Below are 26,912 nucleotides of genomic sequence, written 5' to 3'. Positions count from 1 at the left end.
TAAAAATTATTAAAAAACGAGATTTTTTAAATAATTAACTTGATACTAATATGAATATATTTTTTTTAAAGTTTAAATTTATATTTTATTCAAAAATAAAAACATTATTGTTTTCTCAAAACAATGTAAAACCGTATATATCAATAAGGACAAAGAATAAAACAAAATATTAAAATCGAAATGTATCGCGCTGTATTATGCTAATATGATTTTTGTCATAATAGTTGTCTTATAATTTTAGAACTATTATTTTTAAAAACCATGTGTAGTTTACTCTATATTTTATTTGAATTTTGAGGTAAAGTTATATTGTTTCCTTATGGGTAATATTTAATATATACAGGATTGTGTTTTAATAATAACTAGAAGAGTATTCACGTAATGTAGTGAGATATATTTCGATTTTAATGTTTTATTTTATTCATTTTCTTTGTCGATATAATACGATTTTATATGATTTTTAGAAAATGATAATATTTTTATTTTTTAATGAAATATAAATTTGAAAAAAATATCGATATTAGTATTAAATTAATTATTTAAAAGTTCTCGTTTCTGTCTAATTTTTTGATTCAATTTTTAATTATAATTTAATTTAGATTTAATAACAAARTAATTTATTTTTGTTTAACAATATATTTTTTATAAAGATRATAATTAAGTATTCTGTTAAAACTCAATGATTATTCTAATTATATTTTTATTTTTTATATTTAAAATGAGATATTTATCCTGTATTTGATTAAGTTTATATGTAGTTATTTATACCAATTCAGAAATAGAGCTTTAATAAGTTGTACTTATGCTTAATTACTTGTAATATTGATTTTTAAGTAATATGCATCAATAAACGGTATTTCATGCATAAAAATGGTTTTGAAACTATTGAATGGAATTCTGACACATGATTCTTGCATGTCAGGATAACATTTTGTGTACCATAAGTTCATTGCAGTCAGGGTAGAATGTTTTCTGTTTTATTCTTCTCTTCGACTACTTGTTCCATACAAACCTTTTGAACATGTCAACCATTTTTCCTTGTTTTTCTCTATCATATCAACCTGTAATGGAATGATAAAAATATGTTTACTAGGTTCTTTTAGTCACAAAAATGGGTATCGTGTAGGGGATTCGATCATAAAATATATAACAAATTTGACATCTATCAGTCGACTAGAACTCCCAGCACCCGAAACATTCTCAAAATTGTTTTCTTGTGTACATGATATTTTATGAAACAACTGGCATGCACTAACAAATTTCCCCCTAAATCAAATAAAAAACTAAAACGCACCCAACAAAAGTGTATACCAACAACGTAATCAAAGTCGATACATAAAAGAAATTGTTTTCTCAATTGTTCCCACTTCATGCTTCTTTCAAAATCATACATATGCATGCATTTGCATTTCATAAACTACAAAACAAAGAGGATTTACTGACACTGATTTTTCCATCAGTTATTATTGACGAATTTGTGGTGGTTCACCAGTGGATTGACCATCATCGACAAATTCTTCCGTCGGTGATTGAAAATCCATTGGTAATCTGCCGATAATCACAATCACTTGCCACACTTTCTCCAGTGGCGAAATCTGTTGGTAATTAATTCGCCAGTGATCATTTTTCCATAAATTTTTATGTCAGTTAAGTCTTTTTGTTTTATAATGATACTACTGATTGGCTCCTTAACTTCACTTTCAACAGCTAACACGACCCCATGTACAATGTTTTAGTTATGAACCAAAAGGTTGGGGGCGTTACAACTACTGACCACACTTGTCGACTACCAACTTAACTTAGTCGATTCAAATGGTAAGATTTAATCGGTTTCACACAAATTTGACACCCTAATTCTGCAAGCAACTTACATAATTCAAGGGTTTCTTTAAAATTTTCTTATCCACGAACACTCCAAAACTTATACAATTTTATTTATCAAATAGTTTATTTGATGTTATATCTTACAAACCTTAAAATGTAAAGATTTAACCACAAGGGTGGTGCCTGATTGGTTTGAGCTTAGCTTCAAAGGTCAAAAATACCAGAAGATCTCAGGTTCAAATCCAATGATGAATAAAAATCCCCTTGTGCCCATGGAGGTTCAAATGTGATGACTCCGGGCTATCTACAAAGCAGTTGGTCGTCCTGGGATTAGTCGGCTCGCATAGCGGGTTGGATATCCAGGTTAATAAAAAAAAGATTTAAGATTAATGAAGTGTGTGAGTAATACAAGTTGTTTTTCAATAACTTTTATGGGATGGATCGCGTGAAAATTTAACAAAAAAAAATTCATATTTAATAGAAAGTTCGGTAAGACGTTGTTATGGAGCATCTCCAATCATATTTATTTACATTTAAATTAATGTAGAGTCTAATTTACATGTGTTTAACCAAAATAGCTATCTAATATTCCTCATACTATTATTTCTAAACCATAAATGTGATATCTGATTGGTTTGAACTTGGTTTCAAATGTCAAAAGTATCAGGAGGTCTCAGGTTCAAATCTAATGAGAGATAAAAATCCCCTTGTGGCCATGGAAATTCAAATGCGGTGACTTCGGACCATCTGTAAAGCAGGTGGTCGTCCTGGTATTAGTCGGCTTGTATAACGGATTGGATATCCAGGTTAGTAAAAAAATACTATTATTTTTCCTTATTTAAATTATGAATACCTTTTTCTAATTACTAAATAAACAAATAAAACAAATTAATGTACACATATTTTAGGGAGTTACAAAAATTTGGTTTTTTTTAATCAACCTGGATATCCAACCCGCTATGCGAGCCGATTAATCTCAGGGCGACCACCTACTTTGCAGATAGCCCGGAGTCACCGCATTTGAACCTTCGTGACTATAAAAATGATTTTTATTCTTCATTGGATTTGTTATGATATACTTGGTGTGTTTCCCTTCGTAAATAGGTTGATTCGATTCTTGTGTTTTGTTGCGCTCTTCTATTGTTTTAGCTTTTAATTTTGGATTTTTTTCTCTGACTTTTGTTTTTATGAATTTTTTTGGGATATGAGTTGTGACAAGACTAAAACACTGAGATAAGGGGTCAACTTGGCGATACTGCAACAAAATTGGTCTTTTAGTACGTTAAACCTTTATGATAATATACTTAAAATGATTTTGAGTTTATTATAAGAATTAAATTTGTGCATCTTATACAGATATACTACAATTAGTTGTTATACGACCTAAATAGTTTTCCGTTTTTTGAAAAGATTGATGGGGACAATCGACCAAATAAAACCGAAGAAGTAATCTATTTCGATCCCTTTTTAAAAAAATATTTCTTAAAATAAGGTTTCATAAAACACTTCTCTTTTCGAAAATGTTACATTAAAAAACCCGGTTCCCGTAAGGTTTATCTAGAATGATGCGACACCATACCAAATTATATAAATCTATGCTATATTATAAAGCATTTTATAAAAACTTTTAAAAACCACTTTTTATGTGTAAAATACTGTTTATTAATGCATATTACTTAAAACTCAAGATTACAAGTAGATTGTGCGTAAGTACAACTTATTAAAGCTCCATACCTGAATTTGTGTAACTAACTGGAGATAAACATAATCAAATACAAGATAAAAATTTTATTTTAAATATAAATAATCTAAAATATAATTAAGATAATTATTGAGTTCTAACAGAATACTTAATTATTATCTTTATAAAATTTTATATTATTAAACTAAAAATAAATTATTTCGTTATTAAACTTAAATTAAATTATAATAAAAATAGAACTTTTAAATAGTTGATTTGCTATTAATATTGATATTTTTTTTCCAAAATTTTATGATATCTTTAAATTTATATTTTATTTAAAAATAAAATCATTATTATTTTTTAAAAATACATAAAATCATATTATAACATCAATAAAGATAAATAATAAAATAGAATATTAAAAGATATTTGTGTGATTACTCTGTAGTGAATATAATTCGAGAAAAACAAATATTTTGGAATACAAGTTTTTCTATATAAACAAATAAAGCAGAAAAACTATCCATCAAAAGCAACAAAAATGGTCCTGTCCTCCACCACTCCACTTCTATCTTCTCCATCTTCCATAACAGACCTGCAACAATGGGTCAATCATATCAACAAAACCTTCGAAAACTATCTTCAGGTCGACACCAATCTTCCCATTTGCATCTTCCAGCTACCAGAAGCCATAACCACAGATAAACCAGAGTCTTACGTTCCCCAACACATCGCTCTCGGACCAATCCACCATTTCCGAACCGAGCTCTACAGCAAGCAAGAGCAGCTCAAACTCATCACAGCAAGAACCGTTCTAAAGCCCTACAACATCACATCCAAGTTCGACCAAGCCGTACTCGTGACACTAAGAAAAGTGGTTCCAGAAGCTCGATGCTGCTATGATTTGTACTTTGATATTGACGATAACACCTTAGCATGGGTTTTCGCCTTAGATGGCCTCTTCTTGCTTGATGTTTTATCAAAAGAAACAGAAGAAGGTTCATCAATGTCGACTTTCAAAGATGTTATGATGGTTGAAAACCAAATCCCACTTGTGGTGTTAGTCGGACTCATGAATGCTCTCCAGGTACCCTTCGACAGTTCTTCTCTTTTCAACTTGTTGGTTATATTTTGCGTAGCTCGATCGCCTCTTAAGTTTTCTACGCAGAAAACCCAACTCGATCTTGATATAAACAGCAGCTTTCATTTACTCCACTGCATGTATCACTTGATCATAAACGATAAGTTAGCACCTACAAACCCTTTTCTTCGATACAATTTACGGCTTGATGTACATCTAGAGGATGTAGAAAATGCAGTGCAAATCGCCCAAGGGTTATTCCCTGGAGCAAATGTAGTTTTGCAGCCTGTTATGCTCATCTTGAAATTGCCATGGGACAAGATTACTAGTTTGTTCAACAAAATGTTGGGAGAAAACCCTACATCACTCGAAGTCGATATCCCTTCGGCATCAAAACTCGCAAGAATCGGGAAGATTGAATTTTGCACGACCCCTGGAGGGATTCGCGATATTGAATTTGACGAGGGAAAGCTCGCATTTTCGCTCCCCGTGCTTGATTTAAAGTCTGATTCGGAAGTTATATTGAGAAATCTGGTGGCCTACGAAGGGTTAATGTTCAAGAAAGGTACCATTCCGAATCTTGATTTCACGGAGTATGTGGATTTAATGTGTGGGATTATCGATAGCGTTAAGGACGTAAAGATTCTTCGTGAAAAGAGTATTATCGAAGGCGGTTTGGGGGACGAGGAGATCGTGAAACTCTTTAATGGGATTACCAAATCGAGCACAGAGAAACAAAACTCCGCGTTGCGAAAGACAGTTGCGAAAGTGAACAAGCATTTTGGTAATGTACCGAGGGTCAAAGTTTATCGCTATGTCAAGAAGGTGTTTCTTGCGTCATGGAAGATTTTCGCAATCATTTTTTCTGTGGTGAGTCTTGTGTTGATGATCATCGAGGGAGTGTGTCAAGTTTACAGGTGTAAGGGTCAATTTGCGCTCGGAAACTCTTGGCACGGTATCGGGAATAACCAGCTTTCGGACTTTTAGATCATTGGATCGATGAACGACAATGTGAGCAATCTAGATCGTGAAGTATAACACGAGATTGTGTCGTACAACTTATCAACATATCAATTGATTGAAGTTAAACAACAATCTGATTGTGTTCTAAACAACTTATTGTACTGTTTATTCGCTATATATAAACTTCAAATGTCATCAAGTTGTGTTCTGAACAGCTTATTAACATAACCATCTATGTAAGTTTAGGGACGAGAGCTGATAAGCTGAACATACCATAGGGACCAAAATTGTAAAAATTGATATGTTCTGAGTCCATTTGGTAGGTTTCATCTTACAAGATTGGTGTGGAAAACTACGTTATTGTATTGTAGCTTATGATGGGGACGATACATATGCAGGACTGTAAAAGTAAGCTTAACAGTGTGTTAGGCAAGTTGTGGTTGTTTGGTTAAGTTTGGGAAATGAAAAAAAAATGACAAAGAATTAGAGATGGTTAAATGGGCTTGGTTTGACCTGAGACCGGCGGAGCACCGGCACCGGGATTGATTGGGACTGGTTTGGGACCGCCGGATAAGAACCGGTTACGGTTTTCGTCAAAAAACAAGGCCCGGCCCGGGACCGGTTTGATTTTAAAAAAATTGTATGTCTAAGTTTATTTTTAAATGTATTTCTAACTCTTCTAAGTATATTTAATTGAAAATCCGTATTTTTTAAGTATATGTAATTGTCTCATTTACCCTCTATTCACTATATATATATATATATATATATATATATATATATATAAAAGTCATATGGTAAATGGTATATGAGGAAAGATACCAACTCACAAACATTCAGGATTCTCACTAAAAAACGTATTTTTTAAGTGTATTTAATTGATCAAATTACATATTTTAAGTGTATTAGAATAATTCTTTTATATTCTTTAAAAAGAACTTCAAAAAAATTAAGAAAAAATATCGATTTTTTTAGATAGGATCAGTAACTTGGGCTTGGCACGGGACCGAAACTGTTTCTTATAACCAAGCCTTTGTATTTGGGTTGGGACCAGGACCAGTTCCGGGATCACTATTTGGGACCGGGACCGATTTGGGGCCGGCCCAGTCTAGTCCGTGACCGATTTTTGACCACCTTTATAAATAATGAATTAATTTTCTTTAATTTAACCTCGAATGAAAATATGGACTTATAGAATATGAACCCATTATATTATATATAAATATGATAAAATTATTTAGATGAAATATAAGTAGTTATGATATATGTCTCAAGAGTGTTGGAAAGAGTTAATTAGTTAATACTCCATGTGTGAAATATAAGTAGTTATGATTAGGGCTCTAAATGAACCGAACGAACACAAACGGAGGCTTGTTCATGTTCGTTCGTTTAACTTAACCGAACAAACGAACGAACACGAACGGTAAACGAACGGAAATCTTCGTTTTCGTGTTCGTTCGTTTAAAAATAAGGTGTGTTCGTTTTCGTTTATGTTCGTTTGTTAACATGCTAAACGAACGTAAACGAATGAACATAAACGAATGGGCTAAACGAACATAAATTAACGAACAAGTTAAACGAACATAAATAAATATTATTTGATTTCAAAGTAAATAAATACAAGATTATATATTAAATTTAATATATAAACAAACATAAACGAACGAATATAAACGAACATAAATGAACGAACAAGACTCTTGTTCATATTCATTCGTTTAACTAAACGAACAAAAAAAATTGTTCATGTTCGTTCATTTATTAAATGAACGAACAAGACTCTTGTTCATATTCATTCGTTTAACTAAACGAACAAAAAAATTTGTTCATGTTCGTTCATTTATTAAATGAACGAACATAAACGAATTTCCCGCCGAACAGCTCACGAACGGTTCGCTGAACGTTCGTTTCGTTTACAGCCCTAGTTATGATATATGTCTCAGAGTGTTGGAAAGAGTTAATTAGTTAATACTCCATGTGTCACAATAAAATGTGATATTTTCTATTTTTGATTATATATATATATATATATATTTTCATTTTTTTCGATATAATTTTTTTTAGTAAAATGTGCTAAAATATGGTATAAAATAATTTTTCATCTAAAAGTTATTAATTCAAATATGTATTAGGAATAATTTAAATAGATAATTAAATTGCTAAAAATTAAATATAGGGTAATGTTATTTGTGTCCTTTCTATGTTAAAATCAAGTCAATTCATTCATACATTGAAAATGTAAAAAGTAGGTCTTAATATTAATGTATATAGAAGAAATTTATAAGTAAAAATATATTTAACAATATATAAAGTTGCATTTAATCCATCCAAAAATATATACAAATCGTTCAATAAAAATTAAATCAGGTGCAAAGTTATAAGTTTATTAGAATTAGAAATACGCATTTAAATTTAATTCTTAAAAGGAAAATGAACTAAATTGGGCCAATTATTATTGGGTCAGTTAGAAAACTGAAGGCCCAATAATCAATGAAAGGGAAGATTTTTCACAACCTTTTTGACATTCAAGGGCCATTTACCAAACCCTTACTTGGGTAAGTAAACACTAAGTCACGTTACTTTATCAGATGAATATGGTAAAGATCAAGAATATTATCCGATAAGAGCGAGACAAAGCTCAAGAGTTTTACCCGGTAAGTGCTTACCGGGTAAATTGTTGCATACGATACCGTTTTGACGGACTAAAATCTTACCCGATAAGTAAATGATAGTGCTAAATTTCACCGATAAACACTTGCCGGGTAAATGTTTGGTAAACGGCCCCTTATTATTATTTTATTATCTTTTAAAGTTATAATTGCATGCCACTAATATATGGTATATGCCAAAAACATAATAATTTTTAGTATGTTTTTAATAGATCATATTTTCTGTACCGTGGGTTATTTAAAATACGTACATAAAACATACATATAAATATTATATATATATATATATAGAGAGAGAGAGAGAGAGAGAGTATGTGTGTTAAGATCATTTGTTAACCATGAAAAAAGTGTTAACTATACAAATCTTGTAGATCAATCACAAGCCATTGTTATATTACGTTCATCTCTCACCATACAATTATTATTGAGGATACATTGGTAATTTTCTTTTTGTCTTAATTTCATTTGCATTAATGGGTTGTTACAAAAACATCCAGTTCCATGATTTAACCTAAATTAATATGTTATTATTTCCAGATTCTCGTTGATTTGTTATTAGTAGAATAAGAAACTTGGATGGTCATCTTCAACATATATGTACTCAAAATCATTCTTCATTATATTATGTTAATATTGTGTTCATATGATATTCTTATGGTCAACTCTATGTTCATGACCATGATATAAAAAATAGTGTTCATGACTTAACTATATTGGTGAACTTATAAAAAGTAGTGTTCATGACGGTTTCGATTCCAAGAAGGAGAAATTATCGGGCAGTAACCGATATAAAATAAATATTGGTTGTGTACTTTCCAGAAATACCCCCATGGTACTAACGTTCACCTATGTTATTTAGTTTTAGTATGTAATTAGTTACAATGATGCCATGATGAATTTTGTCCATAGATTCCAATATGAAGGGCTACCATTGGTTCATAAAGTTAACATCATTTATTGAGTTAAGTAAACAACCTGCCCCTACATATGTATGTATATATGTGTACATGTCAATTTGCTTACATGTGTGTAGACTTGAATCATGTGAAACCAAACTACGTTTTCGTGAGATCCATGAAATCACATTTTTTTACATTTTAAATTTCACAACAAAACACTATGAAGGTAACATTTACAGTATTTTTACTGTGAATGTTCGGATTTTTTTTACATTCACAATGTTTTGCTGTGAAATTTCAAGTGTAAAAGTGTGGTCTCATGAGTCTCATAAAAATAGTCTGGTCTCACATGAACCCATACCCGTGTTAGTATGTGCAACTATATATGTGTGTATGTATATAGCTAATATGTATTGATGCATGTATCTATAGATTGGTAGTCGTGTCCTTGTATGCTACATGTACATATATACTATACATTTAATTATATATATGACTAGCTACTAGACTTACATTTACACTACACGTAAAACCCAACATGACTTGTACCCTATACATGCATAGGCATTTTAGATATTAAGGTTGACCACAACCATCAATCAATTAGGGCTGTTTACTAAGCGCTTACTTGGGTGAGCTTTTACCAAGTTATATTACCTTATCGAATTGAATATCGAAGCATCTTATCCGATAAAAGCAAAACAAGGAACAAGAGTCTTACCCGGTAAGTGAAGGCGATGAATCTTACTACGGTAAGAGCTTATAATGTAAACTATTGCATATGGTATTGTTTTGATGGACGAAGATCTTACCTGATAAGTAAGTAATAGTGTTGAATTTTACCGATAAGCATTTATCGGATAAGTTTTTGGTAAACGGCCAAATAAAATTCATTGCAACACCAAATAAAATTCATTGCAACACATCAAGACCTCTTGGAAGCCATTACTATGTAACCTATTAAAACTATTTAAAGAAAGCAAAAACAAAAATGTCGTAGGTAATCCTTGATTAAATATGCAAAACACTACTAAAAAAAAGGGTATCATCGACACATTTTTTTATCGGAAATTCCGTCGAAAATATTCCCAACGGATTCCAAAAAAGTCAACTTTTATCCATATCTGCCACAGATCTCCCACAAATCCCCCACTGAATTTTTGGAAAAAAAATTAAAATTATTTTAAACGGGTTTTCAACGGATTTGTGACGGTTTTCTGATGGATTTTTTTTACTTATTCAAAACCGTCACAAATCCGTCGGAAATCCATCGCAAAATTTTTCTAATTTATTTAAATAAATAAATTAACGTTAATCAAAAACAATTTCTGACGGAATTTAATTTTTAATAAAAACAAATCGAAATCCGTCGGAAACTTGTAAACTTTATATATATATATATATATAGTTTGTTTCAAATACAACCTATCGTATTTGTACACTTAACCAATGCAACCCAATAAATTGAAATATTTATGGAAATGATGAGAGTTCATTTATTATAATTTAAATATTTATGGAAGATGAATACAGTTTATTAATTATGATTAATACTTTATATTAGGAAATAATCAAAAACTTCTATAAATTACATATTCATCAAATTAAATGGACGGTTGAGATTGAGTTGTATTGGTTGTACAAATGTAAGATATTGTATAATAACCTACCTATATATATATATATATATATATATATATGGGCACGTTTAAATGAAAACCGTGCATTTCTAAGAAATCGTGTAAACTAATTTTGACCAATAGAAAAATTCCATTTTTTGTCTAATTAAATTTAATCAATAAGGGTATTTTGGTCATTTACAATATTTTTAATTAAATATGGAAATTATTAATAAATTTTAATTAAGGAAACATAATAAAGGAAATTTTATAAATGGTAACATTTAAATATTTAATTATATTATAATTTTAACAATTTGAACTAAATATATTGTGATGCTATTGAATCTGCTGGTGAATCTTGAAGATTGTAAGGCATAATGTAATGAATTCATCAAATCATGATTAAAAAAAGAAATTAATACAAATGAAACAGGTTTCATGAAAGTGAAACTGGTTCATGTCATAATTGAACAATGAGTAGTGAAACATTTTTATGCTGAACCCGTTTCATTGATGGTGTAGTTGATCCATTTAGTAGGTGAAGTGGAAAATGAAACGGGTGCATAATGTATTTGGTTCGTCATGAAATAATTGCATGATGAACGGATACATGATGAATCTGTTACAGAATCTTGAAGATTGTAATCTGCTCCAAAATCTTGAAAATTGTAAGGCTTAAAAAAATGAATTCATCAAATCACGGGTGAAATAAGAAAATTAATGTACATGAAATAKGTTTCATGAAGGTGAAACTGGTTCATGGCGTAATTGAACCAAGAGTAGTGAAACGGGTGCATAATGTATTTGGTTCGTCATGAAATAATTGCATGATGAAACGGGTACATGATGAATCTGCTCCATAATTTTGAAGATTGTAATATGTTACAGAATCTTTAAGATTGTAAGGATTAAAGAAATGAATTCATCAAAACAGGAGCGAAATAAACTAATCTATGTACATGAAACAATTTTCATGAAGATGAAACTAGTTCATGGCGTAATTGAACAATGAGTAGTGAACAGGTTTGATGGTGAACCCCGTTTCAGTGATGGTGTAGTTGATCCATTTAGTATGTGAAATGCAAAACGAAACGGGTGCATAATGTATGCGGTTTGTCATGAAATAATTACATGCTGAAATGGATTTATGATGAAACCGGTGCGTTTTGAAATAATTTCATAATGAATAGGGTGCATATTTACATGGGTATGTGAAGGACATTGAAACAATTTCAGGATAAGGAATAAAAAGGCTCATGCATTAGCGAAATTATTTCCTAACAAATAGAAATTTTTAATTTCCTAAAATAAAGAATAATGTTCTTCAATAGGATGTTACAGAATATTTATTAAAAATAAAATTTTAATATATTTTTCTTTTAATTTTCTAAAATAAAGTAAACAAATCTTGACCATTGATTAAGAAAATGGATGGATGAGATTGGTTTACACAAATGGAGGCGGTTTTCATTTAAACGCTTCTCTCTCTCTGTATATATATATATATATATATATATATATATATATATATCTTTGTTAAGAAAGAAATAAAAATAAAACATTTTTCCTTTTAAAATTTCCAACGGAATTTAATTCGTCGGAAATATTTTAAACCCTTTTTATAGATATATTTGTTAGAAAACAAAAAAAATAAAATACTTTTTCGTTTAAAGCTTCCGACGGAATTTAATTTTTATTTAAAAAATTAAATTTCGTTGGAAATCTATCGGAAATTTTAAACCTTTTATATACACATATATTTTTGTTAGGAAAGAAATAAAAATAAAACATTTTTTCTTATAAAATTTTCGATGGATTTCCGCTGAAATTTAATTTTTTTAAATAAAAATTAAATTCCGTTGGAAATATTTTACCTTTATATATATATATATATATATATATTGGTAGGAAAAAATAAAATAAAACATTTAAAAAAAAAATTCCAACGGAATTTAATTTTAAAAGAAGAAAAATTAAATTCTGTCGGAAATATTTTACCTATATATATATATTGGTTGGAAAAAAAATTTAAAAAAACATTTTTCAAATTTCTGAAAGAGTATAATTTTTTTAAATAAAAATTAAATTCCGTTCTGAAATCCGTCGAAAATTTTAAAAGAAAAAATGTTTTATTTTTAATTTTTTTCCAAGTTTTAAGGGATCCTTCTAAAATCAAAAACCCAAAAATGAATATCACATTTTGAAGAAGGATTGCATAAATGAATTTGAGCTGATATTAAAACATAAATCAAGTCTCAACGAGATTCAAAGTAAGCTAATTATAATTTCATCATTAGAAATAGAAATTTAGCTACTCGTATCCCTATTTATAAATGTAAAGCAAACTTATAATGATTGAAAAGGAGTTACCAAGAACCCTAATTAAGAATCCTCAAATTCGACTTCAATGCTCTCCCCAAAATCCTGGAAATCGGACTTGGTGTTTATTTGATGAAATTCAATTGACCCCCCTTTGTAACAACCTGATAAATGTGCAAAAACATACACTTTAGCACCTAATTATGTCTTTATTTCACTTCATTTTACACATTTCTCAATCCTATATTGAGTCTTTTAGTCTTATTTTATGGTTTTACATTTAGTGGAGCTAGGATGTAGGAATGGTATTGCTTTATGAACTTGGTGATAAAATGCTAACATAAGCATTGATGTAGCAAGTGTATACGTTACGTTGCTGCAACACTGGACACTGTATATTGGCACAACTGGCTCAATCTTGTTGAATAATTTGAAAAGTCAGGTTTTGAATAAAGGCATCTTCTAGTACTGATAGTAGACGGTTTGATAATTGTTCGTTCAACTTTAAATTCAAAAAATACATACATGTTCTCACTCGATATTTGTTTACCGGGTATGATTCTTGGTCTTTGTCATGTTCATCCAGTGAGAAAAATTACCCAGTAAATACTTACCGGGTAAGCATTTAGTAAACAGTCCCTTAGGCATGTTTTAAAAATAAAATATAACATTTAGCTTATTTCCAATATTAGCAGATAATCAAACCTCCTTATAATATATGATTTAAAACAAAGTTAGATTTGATTTTAGGCAGAATTGATGTATAATTTTGTTCGTAAAAGTGGGATGAAAAAGGAGGCATCAAAAGTCACCCGTACGGACACAACAAAATTATTATCAAGCGTTCACGTGAGAATGACACACAAACCCAAACCCAAACCCTAAACCTAACCTCATTGCTTATCTTTAATTTATTTTTTGTTATTAAATAAATTCTTTTTTCTAATTTAAATATTTTTTTCAATAATTTTTTTTATTAACCTGGATATTCAACTCGCTATGTGAGCCGACTAATCTCAAGGCAACCACCTGATTTGCAGATAGCCCGAAGTCACCGTATTTGAATCTTCATGGCTACAAAAAGATTTTTATTCCTACTTGGATTTGAATCTCGACCTATAAAAAATAACTTTTTGTACACATCAACGTCATATTTGTTTTTTGCTCTATATATTTTTAGCTAATGTCTAGAATTAATTGAACCGAAAGAAGATTTAAATAACTACCATAATTTTAATAAACAAGAAATTTAAATGATATACTTTTTTCAGGTATATTCGTTATTGAGACATTTTGTGATTAAAAAATAGAAATTAGAGTCTTTGTATCTTAACATAAATACACCTGTCGTCATGTATCATATATATTATTGAATAATACTGATATTTTTATTTTTATCTGATAGTCAAATAGTTTTAATGAGTTTTATGTAAAATTAAAATATAAAATAGTCTTAATGGGTTTTATGTAAAATTACATATAAAATAGTCTTAATGGATTTTATGTAAAATTAAATATGAAATAGTCTTAATGGGTTTTATGTAAAAATTAAAATATAAAATAATTTTAATGGGTTATATGTAAAAATTAAAATATAAATAGTCTTAATGGGTTTTATGTAAAATTAAAATATATAGTAAACATTGTTCTTGTTTGACCAGTCAACAAATACCATAGTAAACAATAATATAACTTCTCCTATTTTGAGTCACACCATGTCGTATTTAAAATTTCGAGGCATAAAATAACTATTACTCGTACAATACAACTCCAACAATATATAAATAAATTACATTATAATATATATATATATATATATATATATATTAATGAATCACACCATGTCGTATTTAAAATTTCGAGGCATAAAATAACTATTACTCGTACAATACAACTCCAACAATATATAAATATATTACATTATAATATATATATATATATATATATATATATACACACACACACAAATATAGTAATGATTTTGTTATGTTAAAAGAGAGGATGAAATAATAATTGTGTTTTTTTTGTCTAGGGTGAAATAATAATTTTTCTAGGTGGCCTAAAAAAACTCTAGTTTTATCTCATGAAATTAGGTTTTCTTACTGTCCTATTTTTCTCTCATGTCATTTTAAGGCTATGTTTGGTAAACTAATTAATAAGCTAACCGTTAATTATTAGCTTTAAATAAATTAATTGTTAGTTGATAGCTAATAAGCTAACTAATGAACAAATTATGCTTAACAAAAAATAGCTGATACGTTAAATGAAAATTGTAAAATAAATACAAATAATATCTTGAAAAATTAGTCAATTACAATATTTCATGATATAATTAAACCAAATCTCTAATAATTACAATACAATCAAGATAATAAAAGAATTATATATTNTATATATATAAAAGTTTATGTAACAAGTTTGGGACATATTTGTTTTTGGTTTTAATTACTTGGCAAAACTATATCCTAAAATATATAAAATTGAGAATAAAAAGATTGCATGTATGAATGAAATCACAATATCACCTGAAGTTTTATTGATTCTCTTATGCTCATGATAAAATTGTATGTTTTTTTTATCGTAGTATAATATTTTAATTTTAGCTTCTTTATTTGTTCATGTCCGTCTTTAAAGGTTTCATTGGATTCTCTCTCTCTCTCTCTCTCTCTCTCTGTATATATATGTATGTATATGTGTGTGTGTACGTATGCAAGGGAGTATGTATATATACATACATACAAAGTTGTCATCACGTATTTTTTTGACATTGAGAACCCTTTGTTGTCTTTGAATGAACTTTGACCGTTTGATCCAATGGCCTTAAAGAATGTAGTGGCAAACCTGTAATCAAATCGAACTTCGAGGACAATGATGTAGGTAGACACAAGGCTTAACATAATTGGCATCGCTCAATTACCTAAACATGTCTTAATATGCCAACCTTAACACACATTAACATGAAAATAATTAACTTTAACTGATATTAACAAATCAAAAATAATATATAAATATGATTTAACATATCTTAACATGAAAAATAATGAATACCATTAGCAACATATATATATATATATATATATACTTGGGATCTTGTAAGATCGAGGGTTTTTCGTGAGACCCGTAAAACCAATTTCCAACCCTTGAATTAGATCTACAATCTGAATATTCATAATCATAAAATTGACATGAGACTTCTCAATAATCACAAAATTGTCACCGTGCAACCTTAGACCATTAGCTTATAAAGTTGATCAATAAACATAAATTGGTCTCTCAAGTTTTACAAAAACCTTTAGTCTCACGTGAACCCAACCATATATATATATATATAAAAACAATATAGAAAATCTTCATATCTTTAACACGTATGGGTTGTAGCCTATAGCACATTATGGTCAAAGTCAAAGGAAACTTAAGTTAAGTTCCTTTATTAGAACATTGATTTGGGGACACCATCATGATAAAGAAACATATATTTTAGATACATAATTCAAAAAAGTATGGTTCTTTTATTAATCTAAATTGTTTAGATCTTCAAATTTAATTGTATTTTTGTTATTTATCTATCAAGTTACATAAATTATTACTATATATTCATAAAATATTTTATGGTCGATAATAAAATATTAAATTAAACAGAAAATCTGAACAACACACTAGCTAAGTCGGTTTATAAAACACCTTGGGATGCAAAAAACTTCGAAAGTAGGATTTAAAACTCGAGTTCCAAAATGTTGTCTACGTTCGGATCTTTTACAGTTTCATTTCTTTAAAAACACACACACACACACACACATATATATATATATATATATATTCTTCCTCAACTTTTCTTCTTCTAGTTTTTGGATTACTTAGTAATGAAGAAGATAATTAAAATGCCACGTGGGTTTCCTAGATTGGTAAAAATCTCTAAAAAAATCTATGAATTTTTATATTTTTCCTGGTTTAGGAGTTGATAAATTGACAGGGATTGTTTGTTTACCTCTTAATAATTCCATTAAAAAGCAACCTCTGAATCGTTAAGAAGTGAATCTTGTTTGGCGAAAAAAAAGTCTGCTTCTTAATGATTTTAAAACCCTCTGAATGAATTTGTATCTTGGATCTCCCTTAACCATTAAGAGCCATAATTTCATTGTATACAATAAACCAAACAATTATATTTTATTTTACATTATATCATGAGAGTATCTTAATCATTTTACACCAAACCATTCAGCAATTACCAAACACCACTAAAAACGTAATGCCCTCGAATTCATGGTTTTAATTTATAATAATTTAAGTAAAATATTGGGATAAATTCTTAAAAAATATACAAAACCATTGCTTGGAATTGGGAATCACGTGATGCCATTAAGACAAAACACCCCGACCAAGTAATTAATTAACCCATAAAAAACATCATATAGAGGAAGAGAGAGAGTAGTTGCATGAGTGAAAGTGTCTTGAAACTATTTAAAAAAAAAAGTAAAAAATACAAAAAAAAAAGATATAAATATTATTAATTATCTTTCATTTTCTTAACACATTGGTGATCTTTGAGGAATTCCCTTTCTTCTACTCATGCTTGTGGCCATGTCTTCTTCAGAATGAACCTTATTTGAAAAACTTTCACAACTATAAAGTCCACTCCTTTTCTTTCTAACGAACCCGGTGCACATCATGCTCATGTTCTCCGAACCCGACGAACCCGACCCTGAGCTCATCGGGTCGTCCACGTCCACGATGGTTGAGTGAGGCGTCTCGTTTGTCATCTCATCGTCTCCTGTGTCATTAGGGATGAAGAAATCTGGACCAAGTTGTAATGAGTTGCATACCCTTAGGAATGGTGTGAGATCTCTATAATGCTTCAGCACAAAATCCACCTAAAATCAACATCAAGAAGATTCATACCCATCTGAGTTGAAAGCTTGAATTTTGATCCAATGATTCAAATCACAGAAATATAAAGAAAGCAGGAATTGAATCGCGATCGATACCTTACACCCTAACGAGCAATGGATAAAGGGTTCTTGGAGACTTCTATCGCAAGAAGTGCAGTAGTTTCCCGATCCCTTAAACTGCCGATTCTGAGGTCTCTTCTTGATGAACACCACTTTGGCACTATTAATGGTATAAGCCTGATGATTACAGATATGTATTTTATCAGTCAAATCAGTAAGTAATCTAGTGTGAATTATGCCTATAAATATCACAGTTGATGCATACTTGAACATTTGAGCAGTCGATTAGGCGTTCTAGATCTTCCAGCCGTACTACGTCATGGTATACATAGCGTCGAACTTGAAGGAGTCTATGGAAGCGATGAATATGCACACAGTGAGGGCAGATGCTAGTGCAACAATCCAAACAACATATGTTCTTCTCGTTCTTCTTTGAGTTCTCGTGAATTGCGCATGCCGTGAAGAATTTTTGCGCGTAGAGAGCTTCTAACCAAGCTGGTTTTCGAATTCCCTATATGCACATATATATACCATACAAGTATTATAGAAATTGTTTATAAAGATGAACAAGAAATATATAAGATTGTAAGACAATTGGGGATACATAATTTTGAAGAATTGAAGAAGATGAAGATGGTGTAGACATACCATGATCACATAAACTGTGTTGTAGTTGTAGGAAGTAGGAAGAGTAGTGGTGCAAGGGGAGGGAGGGAGCTGAGTGAGAGATAGGGGGATGAGAGTATTTATGGAGAATCACAAGAGAAGAAAGGGTATATATTTATTCCTTTGCCATATATATACACATTATCAACTTTGGAGAATTGAATTTTTAGTATTCAGTTTTTTTAGTCCTTTTTCTTTCCAAAATGATATATCATCACATATAATATATATATATATATATATATAGGGTTGGGTTCACATGAGACCAATGGTTTTTCGTGAGACCGGTAAGACCGATTTATGTTCATTGATCAACTTGATAAGCTAATGATCTAATGGTCTAAAATTCACGGTGGCAATTTTGTAATTATTAAGAAGTCTCGTGGCGTTTATGAATGTTCAAATCTAACGATTGTAGATCTAATCCAAAGGTTGAGAATTGGTCTTACGGGTCTCACGAAAAACCATTGGTCTGACATGATCCCCAGTCTATATATATATATATATATATATATATATATATATATAGATTTGGGATCATATGAGATCAAAGTTTTTTCGTGAGACCCGTAAGACCAATTCTCAACTCTTGGATTAGACCTACAATCTGAACATTCGTAATCACAAAATTGTCACGAGACTTCTCAATAATCACAAAATTGCTACCGTGCAACTTTAGACCATTATAAATGATTAGCTTATAAAATTGATCAATGAACATAAATTGATCTTACGGGTCTCACCAAAAACCTTGGTCTCACGTGAACCTAACCCTATATATATATATATATATATATATGTGAGATAATTTATTGAAGTTTCGACTAAAATTTCTTTAGTTAATTTTTTTACAGAATTCATTTGATACTTAAAAATCAAATTCTCTTATAACATAATTAATAAAATATTCTTCTCCTAAAAAAAGGAGTTCATATAATTAATAACTTTTTTAACATAATAATATTTAATTCTTAAGTTCGTCCAACAAACTATTTTTACCATGAAAAGTGATCATTATATTTTCACCGCCCATTGAGGAATTAAAATGTGTTTTAATTATTCTGAGTTATAACTTAATGCTTAATTATTTTCTAAATATTAATCATTTTTACCATTTCTTTTAATGACTAACAAGAAGAAAATGTAATTTTTGATTGAATTTACCCAACGTTTATTTGCAGGACATCCAAAAAAATGTGTTTATTTTGAATTTGAATTTGAATTTGAGTTTAAATCGTATGGTATTTGAAGGTATATTCAAATTATTCTAATAGTATTATATGTTGGTTGTGTGTATGAATAAGAAACAGATAATAAATCTTAAACAACCATTTTATGGCCACTTAGTTAGATTTAATGTTATATATAATTATGTGATTTTCGAGACCGTTTATCACCCCGAGGGAGGTTAAAATTGTAATTACCTTGGTGTTTAATACATAAATGTTACATAGATTCAAGTTCGATATCACTAAGATGAACTTCTTTTGGAATGGATCATACCCATTTTTCAAAATGAAAGAATTTTTACTTGATTCAGATATATGTGTCGATGAACTCAAATTTATTAATTTAAAACATCAAAAATGTTGATGCCATGAAAAGAAAATAAAGAAAAGCCACAAGGGTGGTGCATGATTGGTTTGAGCTTGGATCCAAAGATCAAAAGTACCAGGAAGTCCTAGGTTCAAATCCAATGAGAAATAAAAATCCCCTTGTGGTCATGGAGGTTCAAATGCGGTGAGTTCGGATTATCTGCAAAACAAATGATCATCCTGGGATTAATCGGCTTGCATAGCGGATTGAATATCTAGATTAATAAAAAAAATAGGAGAGTGGAAATTTACTGAGGACAAAAGTAACAACAATTCCTTGTGGCTTGGTATAGGATTCGGAGAGAGATTGTGGAGTAGGCTTCTGATATTTGTAATTTTAAATTTTTATTATTTTTATTTTATAAATTATATATTTATAAATTTGGAACACATTTTAAGAATACCTAATATACCAATTTCTTTCATTGGAAAACACATTTTCTCTATATATATTATTTAACATATCAATTGTGTATGTATATATGTAGAAGTAATATATATAAAAAAAAAGTGAGAGTTGAATTTTATGATTTTTTTTACTTATCTTAGGGGCCGTTTACTTAAATGCTTACCCAGTAAGCTCTTAGCATTACGAGTTAACATTGTAATTTATTTTACCATGTAAAATTGTAATACATCAAAATGATATCGTATGCAACAATTTATCCGGTAAGCGCTTACCGGAGTAAGAGTCATCACATTCACTTACCGAGTAAGACTCTTCATCTTTATCATTGCTCTTACCGGATAAGACTTTTGACTTTTGACATGTTCATCTGGTAAAAAAAATTACCCAGTAAACACTCAATAGATAATCGTTTAGTAAACCTCCAATTTCAATTTTCGTAATGAATTAAAATTGCCACACACATTAAATTACAACAATATTTACATTACGTTAAGTGTAATATAATAGGTCATGTAAATTCTAGCTCGGTATATATAGTTCTACTAAATTTGACTAGATGTCGGTTTTGTGCAACAGTTATATATTTCTTTACACATAAACACGAGCAGAAACAAACAAACGAATGAATTAACTTCCAAGCAATCAAAGGTATAAATTACACACCTATCCGTGCAAACATCGAGTTCCAAACATTAAATTTGAACTCAAAAAAACAAAAAACAATATCAGTATATATAAAGAGAGCGAGGGAGGGAGTTTGGTCGAGAACACATTTCCATTATCGACTAGGAAACCACCGAGAACGTATCATGTGTCATATTCATCATTAATAACATCCATGAATTTTTACAACTGATAAATGTCACTGACACACACCGAACACTGTAAGTAGTTCACGACCCATAATAGAAATCTTATCAACAAACCCGTCTTTCTCTCTTTATATAATTTTAAAATTTCATGTTTTTACCTTCAGAAAAATGAAACCTTTCTTTAAATGGCAAAAAATAAACCCACTTGATAGAAGAAAAGATTAAACATGCAACAATATATAATCTCTATCACCTTGGCTGAAGAGCTCTCCAAACCCTAGCTAGACCAGCCAAACTTCTTGAAACTGCTGCCATCTCCCCCCCTCTCTCTCTCTCTCTATACATATATGTATATATATGTGTATATATATATATATATATATATATATTGGTGAAAATGCTAGCTGTATTGGCTTAGCTAGCTACTGCATGGTCTTGGAGATGATGAAGGAAAGAGAACCCTACATCTACAACCATTGGCCAAACCATTCAAAATTACACAATTCTGGTCGTTGGCTGGTCTCCATGGAATCCATTGGTTTATTTTATGTATGTTTCTTTTATTGGATCGAATGGGATTGGTTCATCATTATGTCTTCATGCAATAAGAATCGGTATTTGGATTTACATAATCATTTAACCTGGATATCCAACTCGCTATCCGAGTCGAAGAATCCTAGGACGATCACCTGTTTTGTAGATAGCCCGGAGTCACCGTATTTAAACCTCCGTGACCACAAGAGGATTTTTATTCCTCCTAGTGTGTAAATGTGGTTTCAATAAAAGGCTGCATTATACATGGATGCTTCAATTTCATTGTCTTTGGAAGAATTTTGTTTTTAAATTGGACTTAATATATTTAAAATAGCTTAAAAACTATTAATTTTAATAATAACATTTACATAACGTTAAGAAAATATCATTAATACATTATGAGTTATAATTTATGAAGAATTTATTGCTAAAAGCATATCGAACATAGATGAAGCTAGTGCAGTAAACGAACTGAACGTTTAGGGAATCGTTTGTGAATTTTTCGGTGGGAAGTTCATTTATTTTATAAATGAACGGATATGAGCACATATTTTTATTTGTTTAGTTAAATGGAGAACGTAAATAATAGTCTCATTCGTTTGTTTACGTTGGTTTATATATACAAAATGTTTAACTTCTTGTGTGATTCTTCCTCGTGACATTAGATGCATGTCCAAACGAGAAGTTAAACATTTTGCGAGAAAGCGAGAAGTTTCAATATCATATATGATTACATGTATGATACACAAGTTTAATCTTATATGATTAAATACGTGTTGCATTGACAATACATAGACCTTAATAATGTATGATTAAATATACCCAAAAAGTGTAATCATATATGATATTGAAAATTATCTTCTCGTAAAATGTTTAATTTCATGCAAGACCCTTCCTCTATGACATTATTATGTAAAATCATTGATTAAATTAAATTTTTAGAATTCCTTTTATACGCCTCTAAGTTTACGCGGTTTTTATTTGTTACACTACAAGAAAAGTGAGTTTCAGCGACGTACCTTTAGCAACGAAAGTTTATCCACATGTTAGAATGACGACATGTCGTCTCTATAAATAGTTTGTGATGATAAATTGACTTTTAGCGACGACAAAAGTTGTTGCTAAAACCCTAGTTTCTAGTGGTGTATGTTATTTTTAAGGAACAAAATGACAAGTAGTTGTGGCTTTTTTTTGTTCATTTGTGTTATTTCGTTTATATTCATTTATGTTTGTTTGTTTACGTTCTTTTAACATCTTAACGAGCAAATGAAAACAAACATGAACAAAAGGGGACGTTCCAATCTTTTTGAAAACCCTGTTATACCTAAAACTTTCGATTACACTGCAAAATAAGATAACAAAGATACATATATACAAATTACATAGGCGAGATAAAGCATACTACTTTTGTTTTCTTAGAAATTAAAGTGGCACCGAAGATGGGCTATAGTTTTTATGTTAATTGATGAATGATCCTAAAGAGTGTAAAATTACGCCTCAAAATTCTAAAACTCTGTTCAGAATCACACATTTAACATGGTAAAGAACAACCATATGAATAAACACATTTACTTTACAAACGAATAAACATGAACACAAAAAAATTTTTTCATTTACCGTTCGTGTTTATTCATCTACTCAATGGAGTTAAATGAACGAACCAATGCAAGTTTTCCTTCGTATTCTTCTATTCATTATATAGCATTAGAGGATACAACAATCCGAAAAAGTTGGTGGGCTCCATGTCTATATAAAAAGTCAAAAGACTTTAGCTTGAGAGTGTCCAAAACTCCAAATGGAACATATTTTTAATATTTAATACTTTTCTATTTTCTCTACTTATAGATTGTAGAAGTATAGGTTAGGTTTTTAGAATGTTATTTTTATGAGGAATTATGTGATTTTAGTCATAGTTCATAATAGAATTTTAAATCATGTTGCATTATATGTATACATAATTAGCATTTCATCTATAAACAAAAACTATGTAGGTTAAGAATCAGTATTATAAACATGTACTAATAATTGTAATCGAGTAAATAGAGTTCATAACTGAAACGTTACCAAAGACAAAACTTTGCATGTTCTTGGACATTCAGAACGTTGGCATTATATTCTTTTATTTTTTTTCCTCCTTTCCACCTAAAAAATGTGATAACTGGTTATTCAGTTATAAAGATCAGGGTTGTTATTTTTTATAAGGAGATAAGCTGAGGGGTTAGTTGGGTATATGTGCTTAAACTGTTTTATATACATCCACCACCTCGTTCATATGTGTTTAATACAATGAGATGATTTTTATTTATCTCATTGGGATGATATGAGATTAAAAAGGAAGTTGGTGAAAAAGTTTTTTCTAAGAGTGTGTGTTTTTTGGTGCGAAGAAATAGAAACTGAAAGGGGGAGAAGAAAAGCTAAATTTTGTGACTCTGAATTTGGATAATTGTTGTTGTTTATCATGTTACTTTCATCGCTTGTGATCTAAGATGAGTTTAATTTTTACCAATTCTCCTTATTTGGAAATTGGGTGTAAAACCGTATGATTTTTTATATGAGTTGTTGATTATAAAACTGTTTTAATGTCATAATTAGCAAGTGTGAGTTTTTGTTATGATTATATCATTGTTGGAATAGGGGTGGCATATCAAGTAGATGTATATTTTAGTTATAAATGTGTCATATCAAGAAGAGGTGTATATTGGGATAAAAGTGACATATCAAGAAGAAATGTATAATAGGATAAGGGTGACAAAATCATGAGTTATGAAATATAGGTTTTGTTCAAACATTCATTATTATCGCTTCCTTATGATGCGATGACTTGGAGTTATCACGTCTGTGTGATGTATAACTTAAAGTTGTTGCATCCTATTGATGCGATGAATTGTGGTTATCACACCAGTGTGTGGCGAGGAATGATGCAAAAAAGTTGACTTATCACACCCATATGATGTAACAAGTTGGGTTTATTGCATCAGTTTGATGCGATGAGTTGATATTCTTACACCAATGTATTGCGAGAAAATAGGTTTGTCTCATCCATGATCCATGTGATGTGAGAAATTATATAATCTTCTATATGATGCGACAAGTTTACTCAGAATGTGTTTATCAAGTTATTTGGATATTTGGATGCAATAAATGAGGTTCATTATGTCAATATGATGTATATTTGTTATTATTACAAATATGATTTCATAAATATGATTTGGTGATTTTCACCCTGTAATTACATCAAAGTAATTTATCACTAGACCTCAAGGTCTAACCCTCATTTTGTATTTCAAAAATGTGCATTACAGATCGGGCACAACCAGAAAACAAAAGGAAGGGGAAATTACGAAGGGTTTTATTATGCTTGCATGGGTTATTGGGCTAGCACATTCTTCTTATTGTTATGTATTCATATAATGTATAGAGTTGTTTTGAAAAAGTTGTTAGCTATTTTGTAATATAACTTTTGTAAATAGATTGAGACCGAATGTGAAAATTTTATTTTTTGATATATGCAAATATGACATTGGGGTGTTACAAAAAAAAAACGCGAGAATACGTTATTTTTTCATTTCCTCCCTACTTTCTTTTCGTTTCCTTTATAAAAAATGACTCAAGAACACAAAGTTATATTTTTTCATGAAATCTATACATACACAAAAAAAAAACACTAAGGGGCCGTTTACCAAACACTTACCTGGGTAAGCGCTTACCAAGTCACATTACCTCACCGAATGAATATGGTAAGGGCTAAGAATCTTACCCGATAAGAGTGAAACAAAGACCATGAGTTTTACCCGATAAGTGAGGGCGACGACTCTTACCACGGTAAGCGCTTACGGGATGAATTGTTGCATACAATGTCGTTTTGATAGACTAAAATCTTACCCGGTAAGTAATTAATAATGTTAAATTTTATCGGTAAACACTTACCAGGTAAGTGTTACAAGTATTTTTAGAGAAGTATTGTAGTCTGAAAAACTGGAATTGGCCTATGCAATTATCATGCAAAAGATGTTCGCCAACCATATGAGATTAATGGAGAACACATTAAAGCATGGAACTCAATAATTTGTCATAAATTAAGACGCCACTTAATTTGGTCTCCTTATTCAAATCAGCATTTCATTAATTTCATATAATTGCTCACCACCTACTTACTTTCCTTTTATTAATCTCGCCTAAATTAATTGCTTTTCATCATTGAAAATGAAACTAAATACAATATATATATATATATATATAGAGAGAGAGAGAGAGAGAGAGAGAGAGGGATGTTATTCTACACCCTTTGTCATTCTTACACCCTATACAACCCTCATCTCAACCATTCAATTTTTAATCAATTAATTGTTTCCTAATATAAAGTATTAATCATAATTAATAAACTCTATTCATATTCCATAAATATTCAAATCATAATAAATGAACTCCAATCATTTCTATAAATATCTCAATTAATAGAGTTGCAAAGGTTGTACAAATGTACAAGGTTGTAAAAGAAATATACCCTATATATATATATATATATAGATATATATATATACTAGAAGCGTACTCGCGCAATGCAGCGAGATACATCGTGTTTTTAATATTTCATTTTATTTTTTATCTCAGTCGATGTTATAATATGGCTTTATGTGATTTTAAGAAAGCGATGATGCTTTTATTTTTGAATAAAATATATGTTTGACGATATCATAAGAATTTGACAAAAATATATCGATATTAGTATCAAATAAACTATTTGAAATTCCTCATTTTTTTATGTAATTTTTTAATCCAATTTTTTTATAATTTAATTTATGTACAATAACGAAGTAATTTGTATTTGATTTAATAATATAATTTTTTATAAAGATAATAATTATTTATTTTGTTGGAACTCGATAATT

At 29.8% G+C, this 26,912-nt stretch overlaps 2 protein-coding genes across 2 annotated transcripts; one reads left to right on the top strand and one right to left on the bottom strand.

The window, feature by feature from the left end:
- Nucleotides 1-4,049: 4,049 nt before the first annotated feature.
- Nucleotides 4,050-5,576, top strand: LOC112517817 (putative UPF0481 protein At3g02645). Its single transcript, XM_025125190.1, has one exon. It carries the CDS (start codon nt 4,050-4,052, stop codon nt 5,574-5,576), a length of 1,527 nt encoding a protein of 508 aa, XP_024980958.1.
- A 12,008-nt stretch (nt 5,577-17,584) lies between these two features.
- On the bottom strand, nt 17,585-18,709 carry LOC112518692. Its single transcript, XM_025126475.1, has 4 exons — nt 18,656-18,709; nt 18,273-18,518; nt 18,044-18,184; nt 17,585-17,929 (listed from the first exon to the last, which is right to left on the bottom strand). Exons 1-4 carry the CDS (start codon nt 18,656-18,658, stop codon nt 17,585-17,587), a joined length of 735 nt encoding a protein of 244 aa, XP_024982243.1. The 5' UTR covers nt 18,659-18,709.
- Nucleotides 18,710-26,912: the final 8,203 nt, after the last annotated feature.

Source organism: Cynara cardunculus, assembly GCF_001531365.2.
Source record: "Cynara cardunculus var. scolymus isolate 2C chromosome LG 9, CcrdV1, whole genome shotgun sequence".
NCBI lineage: Eukaryota > Viridiplantae > Streptophyta > Magnoliopsida > Asterales > Asteraceae > Cynara > Cynara cardunculus.
Note: the sequence above shows the minus strand (reverse complement) of the source record. Positions and strands in the feature narration are given on the sequence as shown.

Coding starts and splice junctions, on each gene's coding strand:
- LOC112518692 (XM_025126475.1), bottom strand. Junction 18,185..18,272: donor TCGACTGCTCAAATGTTCAA/GTATGCATCAAC, acceptor TGTAATCATCAG/GCTTATACCATTAATAGTGC. Junction 17,930..18,043: donor ATTGCTCGTTAGGGTGTAAG/GTATCGATCGCG, acceptor TGTTGATTTTAG/GTGGATTTTGTGCTGAAGCA.
- LOC112517817 (XM_025125190.1), top strand. CDS start 4,050: ATGGTCCTGTCCTCCACCACTCCACTTCTATCTTCTCCATCTTCCATA.